This window comes from Barbus barbus, assembly GCF_936440315.1.
Source record: "Barbus barbus genome assembly, chromosome: 45".
NCBI lineage: Eukaryota > Metazoa > Chordata > Actinopteri > Cypriniformes > Cyprinidae > Barbus > Barbus barbus.
Genome location: NC_136723.1, coordinates 6,042,984 through 6,061,171, shown reverse-complemented (window position 1 = coordinate 6,061,171; position 18,188 = coordinate 6,042,984). Strand labels below are relative to the sequence as shown.

General features: G+C 36.8%; 1 protein-coding gene across 1 annotated transcript in view; it reads left to right on the top strand.

Moving 5' to 3' along the window:
• Nucleotides 1-18,188, top strand: part of LOC306863857 (spliceosome-associated protein CWC27 homolog) — a 53,066-nt gene that overhangs the window by 16,955 nt on the left and 17,923 nt on the right. Inside the window, exon 11 of the mRNA XM_079407418.1 lies at nucleotides 13,060-13,160. Coding sequence (XP_079263544.1) covers nucleotides 13,060-13,160 — 101 coding nt within the window. The remainder of the gene's footprint in view (nucleotides 1-13,059; nucleotides 13,161-18,188) is intronic.

The following is an 18,188-nucleotide window of genomic DNA, read 5'->3' as shown; positions in this document are numbered from 1 at the left end:
ATGTTCTTGGTCACCACTCTAACCAAAGCCCTTCTCCATCAATTGCTCAGTTTGGCCAGGAGGCCAGCTCTAGGAAGAGTCGTGGTTGTTCCAAACATCTTCTATTAAGGATAACAGAGAATACGTGCTTCTGTGAAACTTCAATGCAGCATAATTTTTTTCTGAACTCTTCCCCAGATGTGTGGTTTGATGCAGTCCTGTCTCTGAGCTATGCAGGCAGTTTGTTTGACCTCAGGGCTTGGTTTGTGCTCTGATATGCATTTTCAGCTGTTAGACCTTTTATTAAGACGCATGTGCCTTTCCAAATCATACCCATTCAATTGAATTTGCCACAGGATAACTTCACTTGAAGTGCAGTAACATCTACAAGCAATATGAATGCTCCTGAGCTAAATTGCAACTGTCCCAGATAAGGGTATGATTACTTATGCAATGGAATCATTTGTTTTTTTTTTTTAAATAAATTTGCAAAGATGTTAAAACCTGTTCTTTGCTTTGCCATTATGGTGTATAGAGTGTAGATTGATGTGGAAAAAAAAGTAATTTAAAGTAGTTTAACATAAGGCAGCAACATTACAAAATGTGAAAAAAATGAAAGGTTATGAAGAGTTTTGTAATTGATCTGTAGTGTCGAATGCAGCACCTAGGTCAAGTAAAACTAGCAATGAGATGCAGCCTTGGTCTGACGCAAGAAGAAAGTCATTTGTAATTTTAACAAGTGCAGTTTCTGTGCTATCATGGGGCCTGAAACCGGACTGAAATTCTTCATAGATATAATTTTTTTTTTTTTTTTGCAGGAAGGAGCACAATTGAGTAGACACAAATTTTTCAAAAATTTTAGACAAAAGGAAGATTTGAAGTGGGTCTGTAATTTGCCAGTTCATTAGGATCTAGTTGTGGTTTCTTAATTAGAGGCTTAATAACCACCAGCCTGAATGTTTTTTGGATGTGACCTAAAGATAACGACAAGTTAATAATATTGAAAAGCAGTAATTCTGCTATAGGTAACAACTCTTTCAGTAATTTAGTGAGTACAGGATCTAATAAACATGTTGTTGGTTTAGATCTTCCTGTCCTATAGTTGTAAAGCACTGCAGTTTTTCTTTGGGTGCGATGAATGAAGCTGAATTCCAAGACGCTGTCGAGTCTACATTCATAAAGTCATCACTACTAAACTGTGAGGGAATATTTAGTTCAGGTGATGTCTGATTTTTTGTTAATGTAGCCACTGTGCTAAATAAAAACTGTTTTGGTTATTTTCTATGAGTTTGCGGGTATTCTCAGCCCTGGCAGCTTTTAAAGCCTGTCTATAACTGTACATACTGTTTTTCCACGCAATTAGTTTTTCTCCATTTGTGTTCAAGATTACGAGTTTCTTTCTTGAGAGAATGGGTATAACTGTTGTATCATGGCGCAGTACGTTTTTCTCTAACCTTTTTTAATTTAATGGGGGCAACAGCTTCTAATGTATTAGAGAAGATAGTGCCCATTTGCTAGTCATTTCGTCTAGTTCATGTGTATTTATGGGTGCAGAGAGCAGTTGAGATAAATCAGGCAGTTAATTTGTGAATCTATCTTTGGTGGTTGGAACAATAATTCTACCTGGACGATACCGTGGAGCCATATAGTTAATATCAGTAATAGGCAACATGCATGATACAAGGTAGTGGTCAGTAACATCGTCACTTTGAGGTACTATATCTGTATCATTAAGATCAATTCCATGCAATATAATTAAATCTAGTGTATGATTAAAACGATGAGTGGGTCTGGTTATGATGAGTTTTGTCCACAAAAAGATGTTGAGAGTTGGCATTAATGGATAAAACAGCATGCTGATGGGAGTCCCGACATCACGACACAGTGCATATGGTAGCCGCCACTTACACTAAACCCGACAGGGCATAACTAAGAATACAAAGTGCTTCCATATGGCTCTTGGATATAGCCATACGCTCTTAATATTTTCATTTAAACCTGAGTGATATACCATAGCCACAATTCAAGAGAGAAAACTATGAAACCCTGGTCAAAAGAATAGGCAAACAAGTACCTGGCACTTTCTTAGCAACAATATAGATGACATGTAATAAAATAACGCTTGCATATATTTCAATAAAAGCAGCATTATTATTATTATCATTATTATTAATAAAATGTCAATTGAATATATTTTAATAAATGTAACTATAATTATGTATTTATAATAATTAAATGTTTAATAAAATATAGATTAAATGTATTTCAATTGAGATTGTGCCAAAACAGCTTTCAATAATGCAACCAAAATTAAATTCTGCTGTAAAGAAGCTCTAATAGTAAACAGAATTATTAACTTACTGTATAATAAAATATAATTTTCATTTAAAATGCATGTTTTTACATATTGTGTAATGTAAAAAAGTTACACAATGTAAAAGTGTGTGTATATATATATATATATATATATATATATATATATGTGTATGTATATGTCTGTGTGTGTGTTTAATTTAATAATACAATTTTATTTTCATATATTTCATTAAGCATATTACTGTTATATATTTTAAAATGTTCTTGTCATTTTTATTATTATTATTATTATTATTATTACAAGCATACTATATAAACACTTGGTACAAATATTTTTAAGAAAGTCAGATATTGAAAAAGCTTTCGCTCATGTTAAAGTTTGTCCAGACAGCACTCCCAGCATCCATTTAGCTGAAGGGCTTCATCAAGGACCCCTTGGCATTGCAGTAAGTCTCCTGTTCTTGTGACCTCTGATCTGTGTCAGTGAAGGGCAGGAGAACTTACAACAGTAGAGTGGATTTGCAGCCATCTGAATCCTCAAACTACTGGATAATCTTAAGTGGACACCTGTCATTATCTGCCTTTTGAGTGAATGGAAATGTCTCTTTCAAGAGAGTTCAAAAAGCAATTATGCACCAAAGACGATGACTTTTGGGTGCAGTGTCACAGTTTCTAATTGACTGCACCTGTCATTTGTCGTCCATCATAATCCGATGCTGTATCAGCCTCTCAGGGATCAGTAAAGCACTGGCCCTTTTTGTGTGGAGGCCAAAAGGGATCATCTAATTCTTGGCAGCTGTGCCACGGGTCTGCAGGTCACTGTAGCATGTGTGCCCTGTATGGGGCAGTCTGACGGAGCGGCTCCAGACTACAGCATGTGAGGATCTTTTGACGTTCAGCTGAGCAGAGCTAAGAAATCTCTGTATTTGTTCACTGTTGTAAATTAAGGAGCCCAAAATTCCCATGCTGTTTTAATACTTAAGTATCAAAGAAGTTTTATGTCATAAAAAATCCATTTTTCCTCAACCTTTTGAGATTAAAATATCTTCGTATCCTATGGAAATTCTTTTAAAAAGCATTTTTTGAAACTAAGCTGCAAATGATGAATTCTGGACAATTTTCTTACCTCTAATGTATGAATATATCAACACATGACTGCATACATTTACACATCAGTGAGTTAAAAAACCATCCACCTATTTTTAAGTGTTTGGGTTATCTCGAAAAAAAAAAAAACACCGCTGGATGGAAATGCCAAGATGTGAATATATTCTAAAAAATGCTTATATAATTAACTCTGGAAAGTTTGCCAGATCTTATACTGTTTCGGTGTGTAGCACCTACAGCGCTGCATATCTTTTTGAAGAATCCCAATGAAGCTGCCAGCTTTCTGATCATTTCAGTCTGCTCTTCAAATTTTGATGTCACATTTCAGAGTAGATAGCTTTATAAATTTGTCACTTTATAATGTAGATTTGCCAAAGATTAAAAAAATAGATCTTGACTTTTTTTGTGAGTAAATAACAGTTGTGCGATAGTTAAAATGTTTTATCACATCATACCAAGAAATTGCTGTGTTTTAGCCATTTTCTGTTCATTTGTGGAAAGAATTTAGCACCTACAAAAATACATTTGTCTCCTTTTTTGTTTAACACCTAATGACGTTTATAGACGTTTTTTAGTCTGGAGCCTAAGTAATCATTAACATGTTATAGTTCACTCCTCAAAAGGTATGTCATCGTCCTGTAGGAGATTTTAGAGTTCACTGACAAAATACCAAACTGTCTATTCTCATATTATTAGCAAAGCGATCAGTTTGTGCAGCATTGTGAGTTTTATTCTGTGTGTTTTGGAATCACAAATGCCTACTAATGAACTAATTTCACTTCCAGCAATTACTCGACTTCTTTGCGAAGTTCACTTGTGGTGATACACGCATTCTTGCGGTTTGGAGCTTTAGTTGTGGTAAAATTAGTTAATTTGTGAGCAAGCGAGTGGTTGAAGGATGCAGTATATACGCAGCCTCTTTGTAATGGTTACAATTTCTGCGCTCTGCCGCTTATGTCATGTGTTTGGCCACCACTTGACTCATCAACTCCATCATTAATATTTATTACGGAACTCTCAGTTATTCAAATATTCAGTCTCCTTTTTAAAAAAATACAGGTAGACTTTGCATTTGAGTCAGAAGCAGACCTGGAAAACTAATATTCTTAACCATCCTCCTTGAAACGTGATATCGTATAATTATTATACACCGACTCTGCATTAACAATCTGCTTCAAGACCTTGAAGACATTTGCCCTCTCCAGATTATACTGCTTGATTATAAAACTCTGAACCATGTGTAAAAGGCCAAATCAGTACGAGTGGAACTCGAGGAATAGTAATTCCACTCCTGCAAAGTGCGAGGAACCACTCTGCGTCCGTTTTGGAAAAACAGATCAAAAACTTCCCGCCCGTGAGACGTTTTTTGGACCGCAACAGCAGGCTGGTGGAGGGACGAGGGTGAAATGTTGAAGTCTCGAATCATGAGAGAGATTGGTCTGTGGCCAGTCACTTTGTGTGCTTTCTTTATGAAAAGTAAATCATCCAGAGCTCCCAGGGTTTCGCTTATTTGAATTGTCTGAATGAGCGACAATCGCTGGCTGGTCTGGAGAGCCGTGAGTGACGACAAAGTCTTTCCTCCACTCCTCAGACATTAAATGCATGCGTCAGGTCTCGTCCAGCACTTCATCACCAAACCCTCTCTCCCATCTGATTTGTGAAATAACGGTCTCTTCCCCGCTGGCGGCCTGAGAGGGTTTGGTGAATGGCTGTCATTGTGTTTGGCTGTGGGGGGATGTCTGTGCCCCCTGGCTGATGAGGACGCAAGACAGTGGGCACACTTTGGCTCCTCTTCAAAGCGCTCACTCGTTAATAAACTCTCATCCCCTCCTCCTTTTATCACAAGGACACTTTATCACACTGTTCTTTTCTTTTCTTGAGTTAACAAATGCCTTTTTATCTGGCTCTGCTGTCTAACAAGGGCATATCTCACAGCTCTGCTATTTTAAACAGTCCATCACACTTCAGCGCAGTGCTGTTTATTAATAGCTGTGCTATTTCGGACAAATTGCCTAATTTTCTAAATGTCAGGATCACAATTACTTTAATCTGTAGAAATGGCTTTCTATGGATGGTTTGGCTGCTGTTTTGTGTCTTTTACTCGATTTGGTACTTCGGGACTACTTTTTTCTTTCTTTTTTGTGTACTTGTAGGTTGAGGACACGCATGTACCAAATATTTTTGGTTTCTGTGCTAGTTTTCTTGAGCATTAATTCAGGTTGGTGACTTAGACCTGAAAGATACTCTACACAAGTATGCAAACGCAAGCGTTGCTAGCTGTGCAAATGCTTCTGGCTATGCAAGCTCAATTTCACAGCACATTGTTTTCTATTACCATGGCAGAGCAACAGTTTTAAAGAATCTTTCTGAGAAAGTTAGTTAAAATTATTTAAAGTATTTACTTGAACAACAACACATCTGGGCCTGGTTGCATAAACTGCAGAGACTTAGAAGTTAGTTAGGATTTATTTTTCTTTAAGAACTTGAGGTCAGTTGCATAAAAATGTAGATTCGTCTGATTTGATACAAAATTCTGTTGGTCATACTGGCTTTTATGAATCGGTACATAATGGCTGTGTTTATGCAACTGGCCTTTAGTTTAATACAATAGACATTTTGGTAACACTTTACTTAAAGCCTTTATGTATAATGCATTATAAAGAGTTATTAAAGGGTATAATGCATTACAATTATTCATAATGTGCGTTGTAATACATTACATCTTGTCATAAATAATTGTGACCCTCCAGGCTAAAGTCTCAAAATCAAATTATGAGATAACAAGCTTCAAAGTTTGATTTCAACCATTAATTTCACGATGATTTCAGTCTTTGACATGGTCTTACTCTGTCAATATTAATTATATCAAGGTTGCATTTTCACAGATTGTTCTTTACCTTATGAAGGGTGATTTTATGTAGAAAACTGAAAATGACACAATTACAATTTTGAACCAAAACTGAATGTTTAAAATCTGTATCTTGACAGTATAGTGTGATGATAATGAAATATATCGTCACAAACACAGTCTATGACACTTTGCAATGTGCAAATGTGGTGGAGATGGACTCCATTTGAAGAACAAATATATATAAATATATTCTGTGGAATTTGTTGAGCCCTGAGGAGTAAATTAGCAGGTGTTCGTCTCTCTTTGCATTTTTCTCAGCTTTCTCCACTCTTACTGGCAATCTGGCTGAGGGGCCCATTGTGTTGCTGTTGCCTAGGATATGATTCTCTTGTTTGGTAAATGGTAGCATGTCCAGGCAAGCAAAATTATCACTTAGTTGGAAGTGCTTACCCAATATGGCCTGCTCTTTTCCGACCAAGGGTCAATGTAGGCCTCTAATAGATAACTATTCACCCTTGTAGAAATGTCACGTCTTCTCTTGTTTCTTGCTGAAATGTTTATTTGTTCATTCCAACACAATCTATCATCAAGCAATAGTTAACACACACACAAAAAAATGTTTTTCTCTCTGTACAATTAAAAGGCTTTTGACCAGCATGGCTTGCAAAACTACAAATTGTGAACTAGTTGTATCTGAAGCCTATCTATGACATAGAGAGCAACACAACCATGTTCAAGGCCCAGAAATGTAACAAGGACATTGATAAAATAGTCATGGAAGAGAAGAAATTGTTAAATGAAGTAGCTATTGTTTTCTTTGCGCACAAAAAGTATTATGGTTGAACCACTGATGTCACATGGACTATTTTAAAGATGTCCTTACTACCTTTCTGCCCCTTGAACGTCTCGGTTGCATTGCTGTCTATGCAGGGTAAGAAAGCTCTTGGATTTCATCTAAAATATCTTAATTTGTGTTCCGAAGATGAACAAGTCTTACGGGTTTGGAACGACGTGAGGGTGAGAAATTAATGACAGAATTGTCATTTTTGGGTGAAATATCCCTTTAACATTTGATGAATAAGTTAATTAAATATGACCTTTATTTAAAACAAGCTGGACATTCTTATCTTTAAGAGGTTATTTATGATGGTTTTTAAGAGAAGTTTGCATTTAGAACAATCTTAAGAGATAAGAGCATTCTAAAGACATGTTTTTGTTTCGCCAGGCGTGAGTCAAACAAGCACGGAAACTCTTCAAGTGCACGTACAAATACGGCAGCCCGTGCTTTAGCCTGTATCATTTCATATAAAGGCACGAAAGAAACGCAGAGCATAGAATGTCGTGGTTATGTTGTCAGTTAAGTCTTGAAGTTACAAAAAGGCGATTAAAGCTGCCTTAAAACTGTGCATGTAAGTATCTATTATTTATGAGTCACATTTAAAGTAGTGTCAAATCAAAAAACTAATTAAAAGGAGGAAATCAATAACTTCTGTAGCTATAAGCTTTAATTTACACATGAATAACAATCTTACTGAATTTACGTTTAGCATTAGTCAGCACTTTTAAATTTGTCAAGATGTCAGGCGCTCTGGTTCCCGGTAAACAATGGACTATGGCGGCTGGTGTCTCTATTTTCATGTTCCGTACAATAGAATCGCCAATAACTAGAGCACTTTCATCAGGTTTCTCAGTGGGTGCGTCACTGAGTGGGGAGAACCTGTTTGATGTTTTGATCGGAACGGAACGGAAGAGCGGTGTTTTGACCCGCGACTAGGCCGCCTCACAGTCACCCAGTTGCCCTGCTGCATGGGCTCTACCGGAACCGAACAATGTACAGGACTCCCTGAGCTAGTCGCATCCAAAGCAGTATCTACAGCCCTCACATTCTTACTGTCCTCAGTTAAAGTTTGGATGCGTGTCTCTAGTTCTAAAATCTTCTCTGTCAGCCTAACTATATCCCTGCATTTATCACATCGCCGATAGAGAGAGATAAACTATACATGTGACATGAAGTGCAAATAACAAGAGAAGGAGAAGCCATTACTCACCGTGATAGAGGTTTACTTACCACTGTTGTTTGATGAACTCGTGAGTTCAAACGGAGCGAGAGAGAGATGAAAAGGAGCGAGAAAAAAGAAAACAATAATAGAAACGCGAGTGGAAACACGAATGACAAGCTAACCGGCTAATGAATGCTAACGCATGACACACGCGCTGCACTCGCAGTTTTACATTAAAAGCGAACGATCAAATTAGTCAGATTAGTTTGATAGATAATATCAGAAATATGGAGGGAAATAAGTTACATTTTATCACTTTAAACAACAGAGAGTGATAGTAAAATTCAGCAGAAAGCGAAGCTACACAGAGCTACAATCACAAACCTCTCAGCAGAACGGCAGACAGGAGCAATCAATCAATCTGCACACAACAGCGTGTTAGACTAACACTGAATCATAGCCATAGAGTGCATTGATACAATAATTTAAATTGTTCTCTGATATCTACGTAGAATGTATATGGTTTAGGTAAGGGCAAAGATTCTCCAGAAAACATGTCGATTTACAACCCTAAAATTTCTCCCCAGAATTAAATGTTCTGTTATTGGCTGATGTGGAAGGGTCATGGATAATAATGTTGAGCTCTGCTCTGATTGGCTGTTTCACAGTGCGGCTCAATGTTGAGCTCTGTCTCATTTCAGTAGCTCACAGGAAGGAAACACAGGGAAAATATATATTTCAATACTTTCTTGCGCAGTTATATTGTTGGGTAATTATACTGTAAATAAAATGCGGGCGTCAGGGAGCTGCTATTAATATGTTGGGCATTGAAACTGCTTTGGATTTCACGATCGTGTTTCAGTTTCGAGATTCGCGATCGCGCATACTCTGTTTATACTATGGAGCGGCTCACTGTATGTCATTTCCATGTACTGAACTCTTATTATTCAACTATGCCAAGTAGGGGTGTGCTCAAAATATCGATTCTTAGATACATACCGATATAATAAAAAAAGATACAGTATCGACATTCTAGCCCTTAGTATCGATACTCCGGCCAGCCATTAGGGGGCGCAGCGGCGCCCGCGAGTTTCAAAAAACTCATGGAAAATGTTAAAGCAAGATGTAGCATTTAAGTGATTTCATAGTGAAATATGTTATGGCAGTACATGGTGTCACAAAGAATTATAAGAAGATTTAATAAGAAGTTAAGAATAATAAGAAGAAGATTTTGTGCTTGTGTGAGCTCAGACTGTACCCTTGGAAAGTTAAATGTTGACTTGTGGTAATTTCCAGATTAATACAATTTGTGTACAATTAATTAGAGTACTTAAAGTTGCAAATATTTAAGCAAAATGCCCTTTGTTATAATGCACTTTTGCCTTCAATAAATTGAAGAAAAATGCAGAGTTCTGTTTGTTGAGTAAATGTGTTCAGCATTAACTAATTGGCTCTGGCCCATGTATTTTTATTGAATCGTATCGAATCGTGTCACATTGTATCAAATCGTATCGAGACAGCTCTGTATCGAGGTACGTATCGAATCGTGACCTGTGTATCGAGGTATGTATCGTATCGCCAGGTTCTCCAAGGTATACAGCCCTAATGCCAAGGTAAAGACAGTTTTCCATTCTATGGCATCTTTAATATTTTTAATCGATTGACAGCACTAGTACGGAATTTTCATTTTTGGGTGAACTATCCTTTTAACTGTCTTTCTATATACCAACAAGCCATGTGCAGGAAATGAGATTGTCAGCTTTAACCAAGACAGAAGGCTCTGTAATCATGCGTGTACCAAGATCTCCAGCACTGGAACGCTGCTGAGTGGCTCGGCTTAAGGTGATGCACTCTTTTCAGGACTAGAGACCCGTAGAGGAGAACAAACAAATAGCAGTTTCAATTGGGTGTCCCTTTACCTGAGTGCTCAAACACCGAGAGGGCCTCTTCAAGGTCAACCTTTAAATCATCTACGATGCCCTACTTTTGTCCCCTGAGATCCTAGAGACTAAGAACCTGGAGGTTGGGGATCCAAGGTTCAACAGGAGTAACAGAAGAGAGCTGCCTGAGAGAATATGTGTCAGCTGAGAGGAGCAGATGGATGAAACAAAGGCAGTCATTGTTACGGGTTTGAATGGCTCACGTGTTTCTGGGCTGGGGGCCCAGACTCTGCAGCTTACCTGTGCTTTGTAGCCATGTAAGAATCTGGCATCAAAACATAGCTGTCAAGTCCTATGAAAATATTATTATACCCCAATAGAAGATGCTGTCCTGGGAGCTGCCAGAAGACTCTGTTCTCTGAAAGGCAGATGTGGGTGGGGACACTGTTTGTACATGGAAGCAACTTCCTCTCACGGACTCGCTTGGCAGTTTATCTAAGAGGACCTCACACCTTGGAAGTGTGTGTTTGCCTGGGCCTGTCCTTATCAGCTGCCCTGTGACATCTGCATTTATTGTCTGAACAAGAGCACCGACTGTAAGATTCATTTTTGTGGGGTGTAGATTACCTCAGATTTAAGACCAGTTTAAACTAATTTTATTGTAATCACTTGTGACGGTGCTTTTTTCTGCAAGCTGCCATGGAGCAGGAGTCAGAAGGATGATCTTAAAGTAGTTACTTCATTGTGGATTCAAACCAATAATCCCCAAGGAGCAATTTGAGGTAAAATGCCTTGTTCAAAGGCATAATGGTAGTTCATTGGTCGCCCCCTTTGTGGTTTAAGCATGCAGCCTATTATATATCTGCCAGGATCTTTTAAAGCAAAAGCCTTCTCAAACTCATGACATTTCGAAACCTTATGAAGTTTGTTCTACCATGCAGCATTAAAGGAGATGTTTAGCAGAATGTTAATGCTTCTCCTCTGCTTCATATGATCTGATTTGAGCTAATTCATATTTAAAGTGAAACATGTTCAGTTACGAAGCGAAGGAATATTGTCAAGGCTACTCTTTGTTGTTGAGCCATTAGCTCTTGGCTCAAACGTTGTTCTATTGCTTGGTTTGAACCATATTTTGATTCCATCACCTTCAACTGCAAATTAAATATTTTTAAGACTCCAATTTTCTTATTTTCTAATTTAAGAATAATGTTAAGAATATTTTTGTATTGCCAAAAACATGTCTTTAGAATGCTCTTATCTCTTAAGATTGTTCTAAAGGCAAACTTTTCTTAAAAGATGTTCTTAAAAACCATCATAAATAACCTCTTATAGATAAGAATGTCCAGCTTGTTTTAAATAAAGGTCATATTTAATGAATTTGTTCATCAAAAATGTTAAAGGGATAATTCACCCAAAAATGACAATTCTGTCATTAATTACTCGCCCTCATGTCGTTCCAAACCCGTAAGACTTGTTCATCTTCAGAACAAAAATTGAGATTTTTTTATTAAATCTGACCCTGCAGACAGCAATGCAACTGAAATGTAAGGACATCGATAAAATAGTCCATGTGGCATCAGTGGTTCAACTGTAATTTTACAAAGCTACAATAATCATTTTTAAACGATAATGTAAACAAAGATTAGTCATGATTGTGCCGAATTCTAAATTTAGTAACAGCTCTACAAAAATAAGTCAAATATGGACCTAATTATGCAAAAAGAGTCATTTTCAGCAACAGTTAGTGTGGCTCTGAGAGCTGAACTCCTAATAAGTCAGTTGCAATGAAATAGTGTGCGCTTGTGATGATTATTAGTCTACATGTATGCAATAAAATGCAATTGAGGTTTTTCATTTGAGCTGATCTAAAAAGTCTTCTCTCTTTAGAAGGTTTTTTGAATGCAGCCTCAGGACAAAATTGGGCCAAATTGTTTTCATACTCATTTTGAAGAGCTTTGCCGTCTAAATGAATTGATATTCACCAGTCTTGAAGCAGTACTTCAGTGATGGTTTCTTTTGCCAGTTAAAGAGCACTGATTAGCTCCACAGCCATGCTAAAGATCATAGTAAGACCTCACTGTTTGAGCTCAGAGGGGTTGAGGTGTATCGGTTCAGCCACAACATCCCTTCTTGAGGTGCCAGAACCCTGGACTGTCTGGAAGCCATGCTGAACGTTTGATCTACCAAGGCGCCACACGATTTATTAGAGAATTTTATACTTCTAATACACGTATTTGTTTCTGACACGTTGGAACACTATGCCTAAGGTAATTGCTGGTTTTATTCCCGTTTTTTGTGAACACTCAATCCCTTTGTTAATTGTGGAATGAAAAGCATAATCATTTGGAAACCCCGGAGCTGAGGAGATGTTCATATCCTGTGTGCTGTTCTGAGGATTGTGTTTTCATATCAACCATTTCAAATAAATAAATAATAAAAAAAATGAACATCAGCACCCTGCAGACATTCAGAAATGTTCTTGTTTTCTCCTTCTTGACTTTAGTTACAATCTCAAGGTTTGCTCTTGCGAAACCTGAATTTCACGAGGTTGTTGCTCTTTTGTTAGAACAAATGAATGGTTGTTCATATTTGAAATATTTTGTGTCAGAGTTGGCTACATCCAAGGTTTTTTTTCCGTAGACTAACATTTTTACATTTCAATTTGTGCTTGAAAACATTTGGTCTTTGGAGTATATTTAAGATTTGGCCATTGTCCATGTCACGTTAACTTTGTTTTATTCATTACTTGAATGATTTATCTCTGATAGCAGGAAAATATCTTCAATTGCTATGCATAAAACGTGTGCTACATGTTTTTCCTTCCGTAACATGTTTTTCCCTTCTACATTTTGCTAGACTTATTGAGAAATTGTTCCTTCCAAGACTGTAAATTAATTCCAGCTCTCGGTTGAATGTCTTTCCACAGTGATGAATTGAGAAAAGAAGCTCGCCAGCTGAAGAAAGAATTACTTGCAATCAAACAGCGAAAAGAAGATGGTATGAAGAAAGAAGAGGATGTCAGTGAGGGTGAGTGTCTGTGCCACAAAATCACAGCTGTTTGTCTTTTCATTGACAGAATTTGAAAAAGCTCTGTAAAATGACCAGTATTCTTTGAAATGTCATGTTTTGTACTGTTTTAACAGTGAAAGCGTAATTTATTTCTTGCATATGGTGTAATGAAAGTATTTCAAACTCTCCCAAAATCAAGTCAACATGATCCTCCAAACAACTGAACAGTTTTTTTTTCTCTGTGTGTGTGTGTGTTTAAAGCCTGAATGTTGGCTGTGAGTGAGTGTGTGGATAACATTAAACATTTGGCATTGCTAGCTGTTATTTAGTCGATTCTTTTAGACATGCCTAGTTAATTGAATCAGTGAATCTTTTTCGGTCATTGTTCTGTAATCATTTACTCAACCCCATATCATTCCAAACCTGTGAAATCTTTGGAATACATAAGAGGAAATTTAGCATAATGTCCTAAAAGTGGGCCCATTGTCATTTGTAATTTAATATGTTGATTTGATTGTTCAAACAATTCAGTTGGATTTGCACTTTGTCAGAGTCTTTCCGATAGCTATTTAACTGTAAAATAAAGTAAATTACATTTGTTTAAATATCCCCCAGTGAATGCAGCAGTGACCACAGTCTGTCAGTCTCTAAAAATGGCCCAATGAAATGGTCCATATGACACGGTTTCTATTTTTCTTTTGAATCCGTACAGTATACATGCAGTGTCTAATTAACTGAAATCATGAAACCTACACAATTTAACAGCAATTTATTAACAGTTTAACTACAATTACATTTTAAGGCCCTATGAAACTTTTTTTTTTTTCTCAATATCAGTTTTATTTTTACCAAATTCTGTGTTTTCCATACATTTTTTTGGATTCCATTTGAATGGTTTCATTTAATGTTAATAATCAAAAGCATTTCTAATTAATTGATTTTATTTAAATATTTATATAATTTTTTTTTTTCAGAATTACTATGTTGTGTTTTTATGTTTTTCTGGTAAATAAATTCTGGTAAATATTTTATTTTTGGTAAATATTCCTTAAAAGAATAATGTTTTAATAAAATATATTTCTGTCACAGTTTCTTCAAGTTAAACTGAACTTTTATTTTGACAGGATGCTGTGAAGACCTCTGTATTTCTGTTTGTATATGTTATGACGATAGTTTTACTCAAAAGAAATGGTAAAATGCTCATGAAGTGACTCTCCGAGCAGTTTTAGAGCACAATTATGTTCATGTGTTCATGTATAGTGAGGCGGTAGAGGCTGAAAACACCGTGAGCATTGCAAGCGCTTCAGTATGTGTGCAGTAAACAAAACTGCGCGTCTGTGCCATTCATTTACACACAGAACATGCAGGATTCACATTTAAATAGTATTTTTGCAGCTTAATATTCAGACACTACTAGTTCATATCGCGTTTTGATTTGAAAATTACTGGAATGCATTAAATAAATACATACATAAATAGATGTCGTCTTTAATTTCGTATTTATTTGATATTTGTACCGTTTTTAATTTATAGTGATTTCAAATATTAAAAGATAATCAGTATACACAGATTTATTGCTATAGTAAAGTATACAGTTGCGTTGTAGTAATGAGAATCAAATGAATTCTTTGTGGAAATGGGAGTTTGGATGCTTAATTGCTTAATAAAAATACCATTAAAATGCAAAAATGAAATAGACGTTATTTTCATTACGCAAAATAGTTACATTTTTGCTCCCTCCACTTCATACTGAAAGGAAATATGACCAGGACATACTTTCATGTGATTCACTCATTGACTGGTGTGATTGTAACAGGACTCTCAAACTCAAGTGAAGGAGTGGTGTGGGTCGTGGGTCTTCAAGGCAAGTCTGGGTCAAGTTATTGCAATAAAGTTAAAGTCTAGTTTCTAATATTCTCCTGTTTGCAGAGTCAAGTCTTTCTGTGCTCTGACAGCATTCCTTTCTAATATTTATCATAACCATACAAATGTGCCTCCACCTCCCGAATGTCTACAAACTTAATATTTTGTGGCCAAATTAGACAAGAGCAACAAGCTATTTGAAGGTTCCTTTCATTACCGACGAAGACATTATCCTCACAGGACTTTTGAGCTGTGCATCAGTGATGAAGAGGAAGTGTGTTTAGAAGAGTGAACATGTGTTCTCTTAGATGGTCCATTCAGTCTAACGTCTATTGGTAAAGGCACTAGGAACTTGCCGGAAGTGCAAACAGGGCTGGAAGCCTTTTCTGTTTCTTTACTTCCTTTGAGGATTACTGCATGCTTGAGATTTGCACAGACAAACCTTTGACCTCTGCAGTGCTTTCAAATGGCCCTGTTGTATATCACGGTCTTCACATTGTGTGTTTTCAGGGGGCAAAGGTGTGTCCCTTCACCCTAGTCAATGTTTTTTAACGTTTGGCCTGGAATGTCCTATTTACACTCAGAAGCCAGTGCATGTTTAAGGCCTGCTTACTTGAGCAAGAAGGACGGCATTTATTCTAAAAAGAATTACAAAGAGCCATTTTAGAGAATTTGTGTGACGACAATCATTAGTTTACACTTTAGTCAGTTGAACTTAACATTTAGAATTTATAATGTGTAAAAAAATGTAATTGCATGCAAATGTATAGTACAGAAGGCTTTAACATTCTCTCATTTGCTCTTCATTTGGCGCTATGAAAGTTTCTTGACAAAACGCTTAAACAGTCACTTGTGCCAGTGCGGTGTTGACATTATCCACATTTTTGTGGGCAATGTGTAGTGACCAGTCTTTGCTTATACAATACAATAAAAAAAAAAAAAAAAAAAATGTAAGTGTTACAAATCGTAATGCTGACAGAGGTACATTATGTTTTTAAGACTGTCAGTTTTAGGTTTCGAAGGGCTTTCGTAATGACTGTGAAAGACACGTTTTACCAAACTGTTAAAGACACATGAAATGCTCACGTCGCTGTTGATAGATATTCAGATATTTATGTATTGATTTAATTATTCACAGGAAAAAATGAGAGTGGCAGAAATGGACTTTTGCCCACAGGAACCCATTTGTCAATCGTTTTTGTAAACACTGTGCAAAAGTGCCATGATTTTAAGAAGCTGTCAAAGTTAAAAAAGTTTTAAACTTTTAACAGTTCTCCGTGCTTAAATTGCACAGGTTGTGGTGAAATTAATTTAATTCCTTAGTCATTATTAAAATATAATAATAATAATAATTATTATTATTTATCCTTTTATTATTATTATAAACAAATTAACTAAATATAATGCATTCTAAAAAAAAAAAAAAAAATTAGCACAATGTAGTTTAATATTAAGTAATTTTGTGTATTGTATTTTGTTTACACATACATATACAGTGGTGTGAAAAAGTGTTGGCCCCCTTCCTGATTTTAATTTTTTTTGCATGTTTGTCACACTTTAATGTTTCAGATCATCAAACTAATTTAAATATTATTCAAAGATAACACAAGTAAACACAACATGCAGTTTTTAAAAGAAGGGTTTTTTTATGAAGGGAAAACAAAATCCAAACCCTGTTTGAACATTATACCAACAGTAAAATATGGTGGTGGTAGTGTGATGGTCTGGGGCTGTTTTGCTGAGTGACCTCAAGCTGAAGCAAACTTGGGTTCTGCAGCAGGACAATGATCCAAAACACACCAGCAAATCCACCTCTGAATGGCTGAAGAAAAACAAAATGAAGACTTTGGAGTGGCCTAGTCAAAGTCCTGACCTGAATCCTATTGAGATGCTGTGGCATGACCTTAAAAAGGTGGTTCATGCTCTCAAACCCTCCAATGTGGCTGAATTACAACAATTCTGCCAAGATGAGTGGGCCAAAATTCCTCCACAGCGCTGTAACTGACTCATTGCACGTTATCGCAAACGCTTGATTGCAGTTGTTGCTGCTAAGGGTGGCCCAACCAGTTATTAGGTTTAGGGGGCAAGCACTCAGGCATGTTGGCTGGCCAATCAAGCACAGTAATGGAAGTGGTTTTGGCAGTGTGGACAGGTGCTAAAGTCCTGCTGGAAAAGGAAATCAGCATCTCCATAAAACTTGTCAGCAGATGGAAGCATAAAGTGCTCCAAATCTCCTGGTAGACGGCTGCATTGACTTTGCACTTGATAAAACACAATGGACCAACACCAGCAGACGTCACGGCACCCCACATCATCACTGACTTTGGAAACTTCAAACTGGACTTCAAGCAGCTTGTGTTCGGTGCCTCTCCAGTCTTCCTCCAGAGTCCAGACATTGATTCCCAATGAAATGCAAAATTTAAATTTATCTGAAAAGAGGACTTTGGAGCACTGAGCAACAGTCCAGTTCTTTTTCTCCACAGCCCAGGTAAGATGCTTCTGATGTTGTTTCTGTTTCAGAAGTGGCTTGTTAGCCCTTTTCCTGAAGACGTCTGAGCGTGGTGACTCTTGATGCACTGACTCCAGCTTCAATCCGCTCCTTGCGAAACTCTCCCAACTGTCTGAATTGGCTTTGCTTGACAGTATTCTCAAGCTTGCTGTCATCCCTGTTGCTTGTGCACCTTTTCCTACCCAATTTCTTCCAGTCAACTTTGCATTTAATATGCTTTGATACAGCACTCTGTGAACAGCCAGCCCTTTCAGTAATGACCCTCTGTGACTTACCCTCTTTGTGGAGGGTCTCAGTGATTGTCTTCTGTACCATTGCCATGTCAGCAGTCTTCCCCATTATTGTGGTTTCAAAGAACAAAAGAGACCCTGAATTTATACTGTAGATATGGTCGTTTAATGAAACTCAAATATAAATATTCTAATATATTGAGATACTGGATTTTGAGCTATAAGCTGTAATCATCAAAATCAAAAAACTTTTGAAATGCCTTACTTTACATGTTGTGAATGCATATATATATATATATATATATATATATATATATATATGTATGTATGTATATAGTACCGGGTTGGACGACCTTTTTCCTTCAGAACTGCCTTAATTCTTCGTGGCATAGATTCAACAAGGTGTTGGAAACATTCCTCAGAGATTTTGGTCCATATTGACAT